We start from the raw sequence: 17481 nt of genomic DNA on the forward strand, positions 1-17481 counted from the left end.
AGGGAGAGGAAGAGATCGAGAGAAGGGGGGAGAGAGAGATCGAGAGAAGAGAGAGGTCGAGAGAAGGGAGAGAGGGAGAAGGAGGAGAGGGAGATGGGGAGAGGGAGAAGGGGAGGGGAGAAGGAGAGGGGGAGAAGGGGGAGAAAGGGGGAAGGGGAAGAGGGAGAAGGAGAGTGGAACGATAGATAGTACTTGGCTGTCAAATGTTTGGTAGTCCTTTGTGCAATTTTAGGATATTACTTCATGATTTCCTACATTTAGGCATAACATGTTTAGTTTAGAGATACAACATGGAAACAGGCCCTTCAGCCCACTGAATCCACACCAACCACTGATCACCCATTCACGCTACATTACCCCAGTTTTGCATCCTACACACTAGGGGCAATTTACAGGGGCCAATTAGCCTACAAACCTGCACGTCTTTGGAATGTGGGAGGAATTCAGAGCACCATGGAGAACATGCAAACACCACACAGACAGCACACGAGGTCAGGATTGAACCTGGAGCTCTGATGCTGTGAGACAGAAACTCTACCACTGCACCACCTTGAAATGAAAATGGGAAAAAACACTGGAAAGTGGAATAGTTGCCATCCTTGTGCTGGAGGCAGCATTGATGGAGGGAATGGACAGGCAACATTTTGAGTCGGGGCCCTTCTTCAGATTCTGTCTGCATCCTACAGATGTTCAGCATCATGTCTGAACAATGTTTACAGGTTGTGTCTTATCTGATGTGCGTTTGCAAAGCATCATCACGACGTTTGTAGACACAAGAAACTTTGTATACTGGTTTACAAATGAAAACACAAAGTGCTGGAGTAACTCAGGTAGTCAGGCAGCATCTCTGGAGAGCATGGATAGGCTAACAACACTACATGCCTTTTTAACAGCTTAGTTTTTTTTTTCTGCGGAATTGTATGGAAATTGCAACCTGGCCGATCAGCGCCTTTATGTCACGGACCCCGCAGCCGGCGCGCGCAACCCCTCGGCCGGGGTTGCTGGGGTAACAGCTGCGGTGACGTCAACGCGCTGGCGGCGAGGCCCGACGTCTGAGGTGACCGGTGTCACGTGACTAACCTGTTGACTGCTGCGATGGCGATGGCGATGGCGGTGACTGCTCCCCGCTCTATGTTGCGCCTAGCGAGTACCGCTCGGCTCCCTCTCACCGCCGCCTACCATAAGAAGGTACGGGCCCGGCGCCCCGCGTGTGGGAGCGCCTCCCCCCTCCCACCCATCTCCCGAATAACGCGGAGGGGGGAGGGTTGTCCAGCTTGTGTTGTGGCGCAGCAGTGGGACAGGGAGGAGAGAGCGGCGCTCAGTGGGGGGCGGGTGGTCAAGGGGAGAGTGGGGTGGAATGGGAGGTTGGGGGGGGATGAGGGGATGAGAATGGGTGAGAGGGTATGTGGAGGGGGGGGGTGAGAATGTAGGGTGAGGGAAATGGAGGGCGGGGATGCTGGAGCTGAAAGGGGTTTGTGGGTGGTGGGGGGGAATTAGTGTCTCATCCCCCATAAGATGGTGGTGGTGACAATGTTGATTCTGCCCTAGCCTCAGTATTTTCAGCCACAAGACATAATTCATGGCTGAATTATTTTTTCTCCCCTCAATCCAATTCTCCTGCCTTCTCCCCGTAATCTTTCATGTCCTTACGAACCAAGAACCTATCAATCTCCACTTTAAAAATAACCATTGACTTGGCCTCCACAGCTGTCTGTGGCAATACAGTCCACAGATTCACCACCCTCTACTAAAGAAAGTCGTCCTCATCGCCATCTTGTGTTGGGAGTGAAGAAAATTGATCCATACGGGTGTAAGTGGATGGTGGGAGGAGGAGGGGGTATGGAGAGAAGGCAGGTACGGGATACTGAGTTGGATGATCAGCCATGATCATATTGAATGGCGGTGCAGGCTCGAAGGGCCGAATGGCCTACTCCTGCACCTAATTTCTATGTCTATGTCTATGACCTAAAGGCAGGACCTAAACTAGGCTAGGGATGATTATTTTTTCCTATCTCTCGTCATCTGACTAGAGCGAGCGTTTTGACGTACATTCCCAAAGCTGTGGATCATTGAAACACGAGATGTCAATGACAGCAATAAATTGTGTTGTGAGATGTAATTGTTACATTGCAAATCAATAATTTAATTGTGGATTGCAATCTTAAATAGATATGAATGGCTTTATAATTGAAGAGAGATTAGCATAATAGTATAATTTATAAAATAGTTCAATAGTGCTTTCTGGCATATGATATGTTGGGATTACTTTATCAAGTTGCTTGCCTGTCTTTTAGTTGGGGAACTTATGTGTGTAGTGATTATACGTTGAAGAAGAGATTTGATTCAGTGGAGGATTTTTTATTGAATTGATTTTTTCCCCACCTTGCAGGTAGTGGATCACTATGAGAATCCCAGAAACGTTGGCTCCTTGAATAAGGATTCAAATAGTGTTGGAACTGGCCTGGTTGGTGCCCCAGCCTGTGGTGATGTCATGAAGCTACAGGTAACACGTTTACATATAAAAAGGGACACCTTCCCTGTGAATTTCCTAAAGAGTGAAGACGAGAATTACTCCTGGTTTCAGTTTAGTCCGTAGTGTTGATTTCTCATCATGACTGAAGTATAACAGTTGTCATCAGTGCTGTTGTTAACCAACCCAAAATCGCTGTTGAAGATGGACACAAAAAGCTGGAGTAACTCGGTAGGTCAGGCAGCATCTCTGGAGAAGAGGAATAGGTGATGTTTCCGATCGAAACCCTTCTTCAGACCTCCCTTTAATTTGTTACCCAATAAATCCACTTGGGGAAAAAAAAACTGGATATGAATTTATTTAAAATTGTCCAGATGCTGCTGATATTAGAAGGCTGGTGTCAAGTAGGCATCTCTCAGATAACGTGTGCAGCTTGTGTGTTTTACAAAGCCACTTCATCTAAATTGACTGATCTGGAATTTTCTTCTTGGTGTCATTTTCTAATCTAGTTGTCACGGACATGTTCTTTCTAGCCAATGTGTTCCCTGAATGTTGAAGATAATTTTTAGAGTGGTTCTCCAATCTGTTCAATTGACCTGAAAAATAATACGATGAGGGGGGGGGGGTTGCAGTACGCAAAATAATGTCAGTGGCTGCTCTATGCCCCAGCAACCTATGATGCATTTGAATATTATTCCTAGTTCGTACTTCTCATATTGCGGCAGAGATGTTAATTCAATGAAATAAATTTCAAATTCTCTTCTAAGATCGAAGTGGACAAGAATGGAAAGATTATCGATGCGAGATTTAAAACATTTGGATGTGGGTCTGCAATTGCTTCCAGTTCATTGGCCACAGAATGGGTGAAAGGAAAAACGGTAAATATATGAATTTCAAAATGTAACTCTTGACTTTGTTTGTCTGAAATACTTTAACAAAAATATCTTGGAAGGAACATTTTCCTTAAATTAGAAAAAACCCATTTTGTTTTGTTTATCTCTACGTATTTGTGTGGATGTGTACGTATGTGAGTGTTGTTTGTCCCCGTTTGGTTCCGACCTGATTCGGGTGGGTTGAAGGTGGGTAAGGGTAAGGGCTTTGAGGGCTGCTTACATACTGTTGCACAATTATACCTTGAGTGTCACTGTCTGTTATCGTTGTATGTATGCAAATTGATGTGAAATTCAAATAAAAAGATTAAAAAAAATAAAATTAGAAAACCAGTGAAGCATCAAAGTTGGTCACTGAGATTTCTAAATACAGGAACATCGCGTTTTATATGTGGCTTTTGTGCTTGAAAAGCAGTGTGTAATTCGAAATCATGTAAATTAAACATACCCGTGACTACATTGTCAGCAGTAAATTTGAGAGCATTATTCCAAAAACACCAGTGCATAAAACAAGCTTTGGTATTAAAGGAACAAGCACGTAATTTCAAAAGCTCATAAATCAAACTGTAAAACATGAGGTGCCTGTACTCACAAAGTTGCTGGTTTCTTCCAACAGAATATTTACAGATATCTCTTCTTCCACCCCCCCCCCCATACAGCAACCAATGTTAATACATTTTAGTATTCTATATCTTGGAGCCATGATTTCATGGCAGGAGAATGGATTGCTAACGATTACGTGCAATGTAGAAAAATAGACCTGTATCATAGAAGTCAAATTACCCATTTTTCAGGGATTGCTATTGATCAATTGAAGCAAACTCCAAAGTTGAATGCTAACAAACAGAAATGCAATGTGCTTCTGTACTACTGGTGGGGAGAATTATGGAAAATGGCATGCTCCAGTTCTTGCAGATCGAGACTCTGACCTCAGAGTGTCCGCGATTGCTCTCTGCATTAGGGTAGCACAATATAATCTCAAGTTTCAGGAGCAGAAGTTAACATTTGTCTGCAATAGCAATTTTGCTTGTGCCGCATCATGATCATACCTGGTTTGAAAACATTGTAATTGGCCTTCTTTACAGGTGGATGAAGCCTCAAAGATTAAGAACACAGATATTGCAAAGGAACTATGTCTCCCTCCAGTCAAACTACATTGTTCAAGTAAGTCTGTGTTTGTTTTATAGTGATGAAAAACATGACTAGCTCATTAACTAAGTAATGCAGACAACAATATGAACTTCGGAAGGTTGAGGCATTCTGACTGAAATGTGCTTCAATGTTCTGAGAGAATGTATAAAGAAAAATTGTGTTTTTTCTAGCTGGATGTCTGTAACTAGAAGCCATAAACTCTGGTTAGGAGAACAGCCATCTTGGGCTGAGATGATGAGAAATATCTTTACAGAGTTAATTAAACTTTGGAATTTGCCACTATCTTAAAAGCTGAATTTGTTTGGTCTATCATTGAAAATATTCAAGTCTGTTAACCATTTTTGGGCTTGGGAGATGACATTCTTGCCGAAAATAGACCAAACATTACATTGGGTATGATCTTGGTAAAGGCGGAGCAGGCAGGAGGGGCTAAATGGTCTTTCTGCTTCTAATTCTTCAACATTTCATACACATGAACAAACTTTGGTGTGGGTGGGGTCACAGGTGAGACTCAAGCTGATGGGGGGACATCAACCAAATTCAGGATGGAAGCTAATTTCAGGATGGAAGATTAAAGACTCAACAGTGGAAACTTTGAAGAAAATTCAATAGTTTCTGGCAAGAGGATTAGATTTGCCCTGTTGGCACAGAGAATACCAAATAAACTAAAGTTGGAAAGCTGAAGTTGCAGATTCCACGCATCATCTCCTTAAAAATTAGTTTGATATCCACTGTCTAATTACGGCCTCTTAGAATCACGGTAGAATATTTTATTTGCACCAAGATCATTGTATAGATAGGCTGTGGGAGAAGTAAGAGTTGTAAGTGGAGAACATAAATGTTTGCAATTTTTCTCTGATTTGAGAAAGGTTCTTGAGTTATGCAGACGCGTGGCGAAGCCAGGAATGAATGGTGGTGGTGAATTTTTGGCAAGCAGTTCTGACCTTTGTGTCGGATAATAAACAGTTAAGGCACAGAATTTTGTCTGCTTTTGCTGTTGATAACGGGTTATTCATGCTAATCCCCCTTCACCTCCTAGTGGAAACCTTGCATGGTACAGTACTTTAGGTGCTCATCCAACTCTAACTTTTAAATGTGCTGAAGGCTATTGGCTTTAGCAACGTGAAAGGTGCAAGTGCCAGACCTCTTCCCCAGTAAAAAGGGGGGGGGGGGGGGAAGGTGGTGATTGCTGGGGGAGAAAAAGAATAGAAACAAATCTCCTAATCTTTTTATCATTTCATTACTCTCTGCCCCTGGTTATATATATCCTTTATATGTCACATAATGTTCTATGTGTCATTCCTAACTGTCACTGTATGTGATGTTGTCACTTAGGGGGAGAGCACCAAGGCAAATTCCTTGTATGTGAATATGTCCAATAAACGTATTCATTCATTCATAATTTAGGGAATTGAGCCCTTGCAATCCTTACATTCCTTCATAATTTTCAGACACAACAATCTCTCCTCCTCAGCTCTGAAACAAACAACACATATTTTGTTCATTCTTCATAAAGGAACTTTACTCATCTGGTAGCATTCTTCATGCCTGGTAACATTCTGAAATCAATGTGTACCCATGTCCAGTGAGTTTCTTCCTGTTTCAAGCTGACTTGTAAACTTGAGGAGGTACGAACATGTGATAATAAAGAGTTATAGCAGAGAATTTAGTCTGTTTTTGCTTCAGATTCATTTGAGATATTTGCCAAATTCCTCACTCCAAGTAAATGTTTGAATTTAAAGTACACAATTATTTGTTTTCTTTTGTTTCAGTGTTGGCAGAAGATGCGATCAAAGCTGCTCTGGCAGACTACAAAGTGAAGCAGCAAAATCAAAATGATCACAAGTAGAAACTGAAAATGAACACACTTTTCCAAGATGTAACCAATAGTGTGGTGTGGTTCTGTAGTGGAATTTCCATAAGTTAAGGAAAACATATGCTTGAAAAATCCTTCACTGTAAGAAGGGAACAGCAAGCCATCATAATATTAAATTGGCTCTAATCTGTGATATTCTATTTGTGCCTTAATTTTATGGTTTATAGAACATATTCGGGGAGGGTGTAAGGCTGTGTGAGCTATAAATATGGGTGTAAGCACCAAATTAGTTGTATAATGGTCTTGTATGATATGCAAAAATGTATAAATATAGCTTTATTGAATCAATACGTTTTTCAATTTCAATAAATTCAAACGGTAGCTGATTTCTAAACTGATTTGTAGCTAACAGCTATCTTGCACGTTTAGTTCAGTTTCTTCAAATTATGCCTGTGGAGTGACAACTGAAGCAGAACTAAAACCAATATATTTCACTCCAGCTCCATTATGCACCTGCGGTGAAATTAATACCACAAGTTTTTACTATGCAACATTCTGTGGAGATATACATTTGTTTATTTATTTTTAATAAATAATATACTGATCTGATTAACATATGATTTCATTTCTCCAAGAAGTTTAGCGGAAATACTTGTGGGACGGTTTTAAATAACAATAAATGATAGTTAAATAGAAACTGGAAAATCAACAATTTTGGCTGATTTATACGTTGTAAATCTGGAATTCTCTGCCACAGGAGGCAGTGGAGGCCAATTCACTGGATGTTTTCAAGAGTTAGATTTATCTCTTAGGGCTAATGGAATCAAGGGATATGGGGGAACAGCAGGAACGGGGTACTGATTTTAGATGGATCAGCCATGATAATATTGAATGGCGATATTGGCTCGAAGGGCTGAACGGCCTCCTGCACCTATTTTTCTATAACTTTAAAATTGCAGACAACTGGTATTTGTAAGTGATTAAATTAATGGTAGGCACGGGGGTAGAGTTTCTGCCTTACAGCACCAGAGCCCCGGGTTCGATCCTGACTATGATTGCTGTACGGAGTTTATGTTCTCTCCGTGACCTGCGTGAATTTTCTCTGGTTTCCAAAGACGTACAGGTTTGTATGCCAATTGGTTTATAAAATTGTAAATTGTCCCCAGTGTGTAGGATAGTGTTAGTGTGCGCAGATTGCTGGTCAGCACAGACTCGGTCGGCCAAAGAGTTTTATTGTCGTATGTCCTGAAACGGAACAATGACATTCTTACTTGAAGCAGCATTTGTAAACCTAATTAATAAACAAACTACACAGTTTGTAGTTCAGAGTTTGATAATAAATTTTGCTTGATATCTCCATATCATCCTCCTCGCAAGTGAGCAACAGGAAAGTGCATTTGCTAAAAGAGGCTTTAGAAATATGTGCAATTCTCTTCGGAGAGAAGTTTGTTTCAGAGCAATGTGAGAGTTAGAAGTTGGAATCCAAGTTCTGCCTTAAATGGCTCAGTGATTGGGGCCTCAGCTCTTCATAGTTCTGTAACAGGTATAGCTTGGACCCAATAGCACCACAGAATCAGGCAGGTATAATTGGTAATGAACCTTATAACGATACTGTAACACAGAGTAGTAACACAGGAATGGGTACACCGTACTCGCACAGAGGCTCAGGATTGAGCGAGGGTTCCGAAGAGGGGCAGGCAGGAGACGTAATCGGGGTAGCGGAAGATCCGGTAACCAGGAGATCCAACACGATGCAAACAAACCAGCGAGGGACAGACGAAAGGAGAGTCGAAGTCAGGCAGGTAGTTGAGGAGCCGTTGCAGGGATACACCAAACAGCCCAGGGGAGAGGCAGACAGAAACCAGGAGGTTGGGGGACAGAAGGCTGAGTTGCTATCTGGGAAGACGACAGGACAGAATGGTCAGGGGCAGGCAGGTTCCAGTCCGTGTAGGCAGTCGGGAAATCGCTGGAGAGTCTTGCATGAATGCTGAGAACAATCTGGCACTGTGTGAACGGTGAGGAGAGTATATACCGGGTTAATAGGTGATCAGAGGCAACTGAGTGCAACAGGTGAGGAGAGTTAGGCTGCTGAGAGGGGAGTGGTAGGCAGGCAGGTGAGGAGAAGGAGGGTCGGTGGAAAAGTACTGGAAGGTGAAGTGGATGAGAATGAGGAGAGGGCAGACTGACAAGTTCGTACCAACAATTTGGTCGAGGGGACTAAATGTCATATCTCTTTCCTCAGAAAACTAAAGAAATTCAGCATACCATGTCTCCAACCACTCTTACTAATTTTTATAGTTTCACTGCAGAAAGCATCCTATCAAGATGCATTACAACTTAGTTTGGCATCTGGTGTGCTCAAGACCACAAGAAATTACAGAGTTGAAGTAGCCCACGTAATCAGGGAGCACTTCAAAACATACAAAAGCTTTAAAGCACGTACCAACAGATTCAGAAATCGATTCCATGCATTGGTGCACCTTGTGACATATGGGGATTGTAGTGAAATGAATGTAAAATACAAGAGGGCATAACGTTAAGGTGAGGGGCAAAGTTTAAAAGAGACGTGGGGCAAGTTTATGTGCACTGTGAGTGCCTGTAAAGCGCTGCCAGTGTTGGTGGTGGTGCAGGCATTTACGTTAGGGTCATTTACGAGGCTTTTAGATAGACACGAAGATATGCATGCAGTGGAGGGATATGGATACAGTTGCCAACTGTCCCGTATTAGCCGGGACATCACGTATATTGGGCTAAATTGGTTTGTCCCATATGCGACCGCTATTGTCCCGTATTTGACAGCTACTACTCGAGTCGAGGGGACTGTCGGTTCGGAGCGCTGCGTCCGGCCCCGCCTCACCCGTCCCGACGTAATGTAGCAGCAGCAGCCGTGGCCCTGTCGATCAGCAGCCCAGCAAACTGTCCGACCTTCGGCTCTTCGCTTACCGCCGACACCACCACCCCTCCTTCTCATTGCCGATCATCAGTTCATGAGTAGGATGGGGTGCCGGACCAAAACTCCTCAGCTGGCCCGCTGGCTGGGCTTTGTGTGCAGTCCAACACCGGGGCCAACTCATCATTCACCCAGCCATTGCCGTTGGGAATTTGTCCCTTATTTGGGAGTGAGAATATTGGCAACCCTAGACATGGATCACATCATAAACGTCACAATGTTTTAAAAATATTGGACATATACATGGATAAGATCACTTTAGAGGGATATGGGCCAAACTCAGACAAGTGGGACTCGTGTAGACAGATGGGACATGTTGGTAGGTGTGGGCAAGTTGGGCCAAAGGGCCTGTTTCCACACTGTAGGACTACGAAGAGATTAGTTTAACTCGGCATCATGTTGGGTGCAGACATTGTGGGCCGAAGGGCCTGATCCTGTACTGTTGTAAGGTGCTGTCCCCTGTTTCTCCACTATTACGTTCTATGTTACATTAATGAAATACAATTGCTCTTTGCGACATGTTGTATCACCTTGAAGTGTGTCTCAGTGCAGGAAGTGCGTGTGCCAAGTCCTCGTTAGTATAGTGGTTAGTATCCCCGCCTGTCACGCGGGAGACCGGGGTTCAATTCCCCGACGGGGAGACACACATATTTTTTTAATCTACCAATTCATTCACTTCTACTTTTATAACTCTTATATACAGAGGAATTGTCAGATTTCTTTCACTAAGTAACCTTTTCTTCTAGATTTCACAAGGAGAGAAATAACAAATAATTGGATGACAAGCTGCGTATAAACGAAAATGGGCCGATTAAAATAGTAATAATACATCAGTGCTTCTGGTCGCTGGTATCTTTAAATGAGTCAGAAAAGAAAAAGAGTATTATTCTGCCACTCAACGTAACGAACAGCGAATGGAAACTGTGTGCCGCATCGTATAAAAGGCCCGGTTTCTACTGTTCCTTCATGGGTAGGGGATGTAGCTCAGTGGTAGAGCGCATGCTTTGCATGTATGAGGCCCCGGGTTCAATCCCCGGCATCTCCACTCTTTTGTATGCAGGGTAATTTCAACCTGTAATTGGACATTTACTATATTTTCATACTTACTTGTGCAAAAAAAGTATTTTCAGTATTTTAACTTAATTGAACAAAATGTTATTCAAAATCATGATGCTGAAAATAAACAAGAAGTGTTACAAGTTTAAACATTCCATGGGCACTGATCAGGAGAGTGTGCTGCAGAACTCTTTTTTCATGGAAGATAGTGATTGCATCATCTTCTGATGTGATTTTAATTTGGAACAGCAATTAGCCAGAATACTGAAAATATTGAGTTAACGCTGTCTTTTTTTCTTTAACTTAATTTAATTATTTTCAATTCACAATTCACTGAAAGTAAGTTTTCTTCCGGTAATGAAATACTCATTCGTCATGGAAGAGGCTGAACAATATTGGAAGCAAACCAAGTTTAACAAGTTAACAAATCTAATAAAGTTAATAATGAATTGGTGAATGGAACAGGGAATATGTTATTGCATTGCGTGTTCTCCTTCCATTCTATCAAACGCAATTTGTAAACAATTCATCCAACATCTGCAACCATCTTTTGGTTATACAAGTTTTCGAGCTTCATTCTTGAACATTCTTGTTTCTGACCTTTGGACTGTGATGGCCAAAAAATATAAAAATCCTGGATAACACCTCCTAGATAGCCACATCATTGCAACTAATTTTAATTCACGAGATCACTACCCTTTAATACTTTATACCTCTGATTCTTCTAAATTTCAGGGAACACACCCCAGCTCACCACACATGGAATCTCCCCTTTGCAATTTAAAGACACACTCACAAAACCTACCTGTCTCCCAAAGCCTATTAGTTGCTCTGTCTGATAATAATCTGTAGTTGGCATATTCCAAATCATTAGCCACCTCAGAATCCGCAAAAATGGAGCAAAATATCCTCGATCTTGAGGCACCACAAAGAATAAGGGTAGTTTGTGAGGTGGTGTGTTGTCTGCAGTTTACATTGAAGCTTGTGTGTTCCCCATGCATGAACTCAAGCCAAGATCCTCAACATTTCAAATACGTTCTCTACTTTGTGGTCTTGAGTTTGTCAAAAATAGATATTGAAAAGACTGCAAATGCTAGAATCTGGAGCAAAATAAAACAAACTGCTGGAAGAACTCAGCAGCTCAAGTAGGATATGTGAAAGCAAAGACGTAGTTGACACTTTGCATCATGACATTGTATCAGGATGTCTTGAAGAGGCCTCTTGAATCCTTTCCATTGTTTGCCTGGTAATCATTTTGTACAACAGCTCAGTAGAGAGAATGTGTTCGAGCATCTTGGCCTTGGCTTGACCAACTGAGCCGAAGCAGGCATCAATGCAGGGCATGTTGACCTGGCAGAGGTGACATTGGTTTGCTTATCCATTCTCCTTTCTAGATCACCATTATTTCCTAAACTGAAGCAATATTTCACTTGGGTAGCATTTTGCAGCATGAATGTAGAATTCTCAAATTTTAAATATCTTCTACGTGCAAACTCCTCCCCCCCTTCCTCCACTTTAGTCTTCTTCTTATGGCGTGTGGCGTGCACAGCCGAAAGTTGTAAGACAACTAGTTCTGTTTGATCTTATGTTTGTGCACGCCAGGTTGATTATATTCGTCGAAGCAGGGTGGACCACATGAAGGTTGCAATCTTCCACCCCTCCACTTTAGTCATTTAACCAGTTCCTCAGTTCACAACAACGTACCTCTCGAGGTCACTCTTTCCCCAAGCCAACAACGGCCTGCCAGGGTACGACCCTGCCCGAGGTCATCTGTTGCCGGCCCTGGTCTCCCCCCCCCCCCCCCCCCCCCCCCCTTTACTTTCCGTCCCAATCTAAAACTTCACCCATCCTTTATCATCCAGAGATGTTGCCTGACTCGCTGAGTTATTCCAGCACTTTGTGTCTAACTTTCCTAAAACTAAGGTGCATTGAACTTAACACAAATGTGGAACCAGTGTTTTGTAAAGGTCGAATCGGAGCCAGGAGTGTGTTCATTTATTTATTTTGGGGTAAGGGAACCACAATAAAGCCAGCATCTTGAGAAAGAATTTCAGAACTCAGATCCACTCACTCACGTCCTTTAAAAATTCAGGGTACCATTGGATTAGATTTTCAGTATTTGCGATCCTATAAATGGCATTTTTATAACGTGTACAAAACAGCAAGTCACTTGGGACCCCTGCTGGTTCATGGTGTCCAGAATAGGTAATACTGGATATTTTACCAGTTAAACAGACTGGGTGAGCATTTGTGTAGTGATAATGTCACACGCATCAAGACTTTTCAAGAGAAAGTCGCACTAGCAAAACTTCAGTGCCCACACAATGTCTGCTGAGGAAACCTGATCTTTTAGAGTTCAGAGTAAAACTTTAGGCTATGCTTAAAGTCTTTGGAGAGGTGACTGAGAAACCTGCTAAATTCCAGTGTAAAATCCAACCAAGAAATGGAAATTGTTAAAACCCGTTCACCTCACCAGCAATGACAAATTTCATGGAAACTCCAAAAAAAAAAAAAAACTAAATGCGAGGAGAAAGTTTGCTCTATAATTATGCATTGTTCTATGAGACTTAGGAAGTTCATAGTAAGTTAAGCAATCTTCACCATTTTTGATATTTAAATGTCACAGCCACAGAGAAAGCCACTGGGTGGCTTTGGATTAAGAAGGCTGATCCGTGGGCGGTTGCTGCTGGGACGCAAGTCGGGGCTTGATCAACCCCGGCTGGGTCGCCTGGGCGAGGGGTGTCTGATGTTGTGAGACCCGAAACACCCGATGACCCCAGGTCACATCACTGAGAATGAGTCCCAGCGCATCTAGATGTATCTTTCACACTGACACAAAGCAGAGAAACTTATCACACTTACTGGCAATACGTCTAAGTTCACAGTATGATTACATTATATGACAACAGAACTAATTCTTTACATATGATGACAAGTTTGTCATGTTGAGAAACAAAAATGCTCAAAAGGCAGTTATGTACAGTATAATTTTATTTGTAAAATTGCAACTACCCAAGAAGAATGAACTCATCCGTTTCAACATATTAATATATATTTTAATGGTGTTTTGTAGACCTTGTACTGGAACACATGATCATTTCATCCCCCATCCTGATCTTATAAAGACCAACATCTCAACTTACAAGTCAACTACACTACACATAAAGTACTCTTACTTCTTCAGTAAGATTACAGATTTAAAAAATGCTACAAGCAGCATTTATGTTTTATGTTAGTGTAGCAAAATAGGGAATACAAGAAGTCAAATAAAGCTCCTTTGAAGTAGGTATCACGTTACCTCGATACAAGGATTCAGCTGCAAAATGGATAGCTTCAATCTGAAACAACCAAAATATCTAAACTAGACACAAAATGCTGTAATAACTCAGCGGATCAGCTGCGTCCCTGGAAAGGCGACAGTTTGGGTTGGAACCCTTTCAGTCCGAGTTGCTCCAGCATTTTATCTCTATCTCTGGTATGAATCAGCATCTGGAGTCTCGTGCTAAACCAAAATATCCAAGATGGTTTTCTTCTCAAATAAATGTCCATGTTAACACTTTCCAGTCTTCGACCTGTTCAAGCATTATTTCATATCTTCACTCTTTTGAGCTTAATTTTATTCTTTCTTCAAGAAAGTACGAAGAAGAGTTCATTCTTTCTTTAAAATCATTAAATCTTGAATGGAACTATATACAAATATAATTCCACCAAAGTGGGTCAAGAGTAGATGGAAACAGTGTCCATCAGTTGGAAGTTAACACTGCATGTTGGGGTTACGTTGGAGGCCAGTGAAGAGAAACATTTGCGTGCACTGCCTCAGGAAGCCATTGACAATAAGCTGATAATAGGTCTGTAAAAAAGAAAAAGAAACATTTATTTTCAATTACATGTACATGTTATATTCATGCACTGCAAAACTAATGTAATACATCTCTCTTTAAAATACTGTGTAGGAAGGAACTGCAGATGCTGGTTTACACTGCAGATAGACACAAAATGCTGGAGTAACTCAGCGGGACAGGCAGCTTCTCTGGAGTGAAGGAATGGGTGATGTTTCAGGGTCGAGACCCATTCCTTATCTCCAGAGATTCTGCTTGTCCAGCTGAGTTACTTCAGCGTTTTGTGACTATCTCCTCAAAATACTGTTCCTTGATGCCATGCACGAGAATTGATATTCCATGATAAGTTTGCAATTCCTTACGGAAATGGGCATTTAGGATCAAAGAGAGAACAGTGGTTTAATTGCAGGCTAGAACTTCCTCAGAGTGAGCCAATACCTCCCGCAGCGTAGTTAAGTCTCATTTTTGTTCTTAGTCAGAGACAAAGTGGAGGTTAACACGTTAAGTTAAAACATTTAAAATCAGATTCCAATCTTGACATCTTTTACAACTTGGTCTTAATTTGCAATAATTATGCAAAGACACCTTGGTAGAGATGGGTTGGCATGGAGATGGTGGGCTGCAGGTCTGTTGTGTACTGTATGGCTCCGACAAAAAAATCAGTTCCGAGGTATGTTGAATCAATATTGACAGTTGCTGCAAGTGTTGAGGACAGCAAATAGTATGTCAGCCTTTATTACGAGAAGTAGAACCAAGGAACTGCAGATGCTGGTTTATTTAAAAAAGTCACAAAGCGCTGGAGTAACTCAGCGGGTCAGGCAGCAACTCTGGAGAACGTGGACAGGTGACGTTTTGGGATGGATTTGTTCTAAGGGAGGAAGGACTTTCTCCGCCAGAGGAAGAGTCCCATCCTGAAATGTCACCTATCCACATTCTCCAGAGATGCTGCCTGACCCGCTGAGTTACCCCAACACCGTTTGGCTTCTTTATTATGAGGAGGTTTGATTAGAGAAGTAATTGTAAAGAAATCCAACAATGGCCTTGCTGAGAGCACAGCTGGACTTATTTTGTTGACTTTTGGTCCCCTTACCCCAGGGAGGAGGTATTGGCCATTGGGAGTGCAGCAAAGATTTACCAGATTCTTTAGCATTTAGAAGAGGGATGACTTTAAAATGTCTAAAAGGTCTTGGAAAGCTAGGTGGAACAATGGCCTTGCTGAGAGCACAGCTGGACTTATTTTGTTGAGTTTTGGTCCCCTTATCCCAGGAATCATGGAATAGGTGACTTTTCGGGTCGAGACCCTTCTTCAGATTGAGAGCCAGGGGAAAGGGAAACAAGAGATATGGACGGTGATGTAGAGAGAGATAGAACAAATGATCTCTACATCATCGTCTATATCACCCGATTCCCTCTCCCCTGACTCATTCTGAAGAATGGTCTCGACCCAAAACGCCACCTATTCCTTTTCTCCAGAGATGCTGTCTGACCCGCTGAGTTAATCCATCTTTTTGTGTCTATCTTTGGATTAAACCAGTATCTGTAGTTTCTTCCTACACACTGAGACGAGAGGAAATTAATTAACTCGGAGGATGATGAATGCTTGGAATTTTCTAATCTGGAGGGCGAAGGAAGTCTAATTACGAGTTCATTCAAAAAATGACCGATGGATTACTGAGTATTAATTGGGAACCAAAGGATTCAGGGCTAGTTGTGGAAAATGGCACCGCGATGGGAGATCAACCAACACATCGATGGATGGTGGAATAACTCCAAGGTTCTGTCGGCCAACAAATGGTCCTATCTGTGTAGGAAGGAACTGCGGATGCTGGTTTACACTTAAGATAGACACAAACTATTGGAGTAACTCAGCAGGTCAGGCCGCATCTCTGGAGAAAAAAGAGTGGGTGACATATCCGGTCGGGAAAGTCATTAGGAGATGACTTTCAGTCTGAAGGAGCCCGACCTGAAACGTCACCCATGCCTTTTTCTATAGAGATGTTACCTGATCTGCTGAGTTACTCCAGCACTTTGTGTCTAACTGGTCCTATTGTTGTTCTTCGACAGGAGCATTTCTATATTCAACCAAGGATTATCTGGGGTTGTGCAACGTTATTTGGGAACAATGCAATAGGGGATGAGAACACAACAGCGTGCTTACATTGGCCATCTTTCTTCCAGGCAGTGAGTAGCGCTTCACGGTTGTCCACCTTCTCAGACACCAGAACTCTCAGCAGTGCATCTGTCCTTGGCTGGAGCCTGTCAAACAGCAGGAGTTTAGTTAGTGACTGTGAAGTGACACCAAATAATAAAAGCAACTTAATGTCACCACTCCACCCAACACCCCATGTGTATCTAAACGATAATCTCAATTAGATTTCAAATGGCATAACTCCTATACAGTGAACCCTCGCAATAATGGACCTCTTTAGAACGGGTTGTGGTTATAGTAAACCGAATGTGTTGCACCGGAGTTTGTTGTTTCACAGATGGACCACTAGGTGGACAGAGCGATCCTTGGTTTAGTTTAGGTTTAGAGATACAGGTATTGTACTTTGATGCTGCCCTTTCTTCCACTGTCCTTACTACTGTACGTTTTTTGAGTACTTTGGAGAATGACACATTTGAAGAGCGTTTTTGAACCATTTGAACATAGTTTAGTCATCTCACCAGCTCTCCCCGTGTGGTCTGTTATAGCAAGGGTTTACTGTACTTTGCAGCTATTCAGGCACCACTGCAGAAGACCGAGCCCTGGACTTTGAAAATGGAGCCAAAACCTGGCGATTCTTCTATATTGTGAATGGACTATTTCTATACATTCTGTGCTTAATCGGGGATTGTGCCTAGGTATAGTAATACTTTATTAAACTGTATCCAAAAAAATAATTTCACTGTACCAAGGCACATCTTGACAGGAATCTGCAGTCCTACACAGGCCTTATTTTACTGCCTTTGATCTCAGAATAGAAGCAAGTTATTTGCAATCGAATCTCTATCATGAGAAGACGAGCACTGTTTAACATGGAACATAACAGCTTGATCCATTCCCATTTAAGGGCAACACTGTGGCGTAGCTGGCAGAGCTGCTGCCTCACAGCACGAGAGACCCGGGTTTGATCCTGCTCGATCTCGGCTGCTGTCTGTGTGGAGTTAGGATATTCTCCCTGTTAGCGTGTGGGTTTCGTTTGGTGCCTCCCACATCCCAAAGATGTGTGGGTTTGTAGGTTTTCTGGCCTCTGTAAGTTGCACTGGGTGTGAAGGGAGTGGATGAGAAAGTGCAATCACGTAGTGATTCACGATCGGTGTGGACT

The 17481-nt window shown here is 42.4% G+C and overlaps 2 protein-coding genes and 2 non-coding genes across 4 annotated transcripts in view; 3 read left to right on the plus strand and 1 right to left on the minus strand.

Annotated features, from left to right (window-relative positions):
- Positions 1–1059: 1059 nt before the first annotated feature.
- Positions 1060–6941, plus strand: iscu (iron-sulfur cluster assembly enzyme). Its single transcript, XM_055655655.1, has 5 exons — positions 1060–1188; positions 2390–2503; positions 3238–3348; positions 4446–4524; positions 6285–6941. The coding sequence occupies exons 1-5, from the start codon at positions 1096–1098 to the stop codon at positions 6359–6361; spliced, it is 474 nt and encodes a 157-aa protein (XP_055511630.1). The 5' UTR covers positions 1060–1095; the 3' UTR covers positions 6362–6941.
- Positions 6942–9847: 2906 nt separating this feature from the next.
- On the plus strand, positions 9848–9919 carry trnad-guc (transfer RNA aspartic acid (anticodon GUC)). Its single transcript has one exon. It is a non-coding gene; the product is annotated as a tRNA-Asp (tRNA).
- Positions 9920–10251: 332 nt separating this feature from the next.
- trnaa-ugc (transfer RNA alanine (anticodon UGC)) lies at positions 10252–10323 on the plus strand. The gene has a single exon. It is a non-coding gene; the product is annotated as a tRNA-Ala (tRNA).
- A 2984-nt stretch (positions 10324–13307) lies between these two features.
- dhx37 (DEAH (Asp-Glu-Ala-His) box polypeptide 37) overlaps positions 13308–17481 on the minus strand; it is a 48864-nt gene continuing 44690 nt past the window's right edge. The window contains exons 27-28 of the mRNA XM_055655657.1: positions 16332–16429; positions 13308–14184 (exon numbers count right to left, since the gene is read on the minus strand). Coding sequence (XP_055511632.1) covers positions 14108–14184; positions 16332–16429 — 175 coding nt within the window. The 3' untranslated portion in view covers positions 13308–14107. The remainder of the gene's footprint in view (positions 14185–16331; positions 16430–17481) is intronic.

Source organism: Leucoraja erinacea, chromosome 25, assembly GCF_028641065.1.
Source record: "Leucoraja erinacea ecotype New England chromosome 25, Leri_hhj_1, whole genome shotgun sequence".
Taxonomy (NCBI): domain Eukaryota; kingdom Metazoa; phylum Chordata; class Chondrichthyes; order Rajiformes; family Rajidae; genus Leucoraja; species Leucoraja erinaceus.

Excerpts from the sequence above, each read along its gene's own strand:
- iscu (XM_055655655.1), top strand. The coding sequence starts at position 1,096 with ATGGCGATGGCGATGGCGGTGACTGCTCCCCGCTCTATGTTGCGCCTA. Across the intron at positions 2,504-3,237 it reads GTGATGTCATGAAGCTACAG|ATCGAAGTGGACAAGAATGG; the intron begins GTAACACGTTTA and ends TTCTCTTCTAAG. Across the intron at positions 3,349-4,445 it reads AATGGGTGAAAGGAAAAACG|GTGGATGAAGCCTCAAAGAT; the intron begins GTAAATATATGA and ends CCTTCTTTACAG.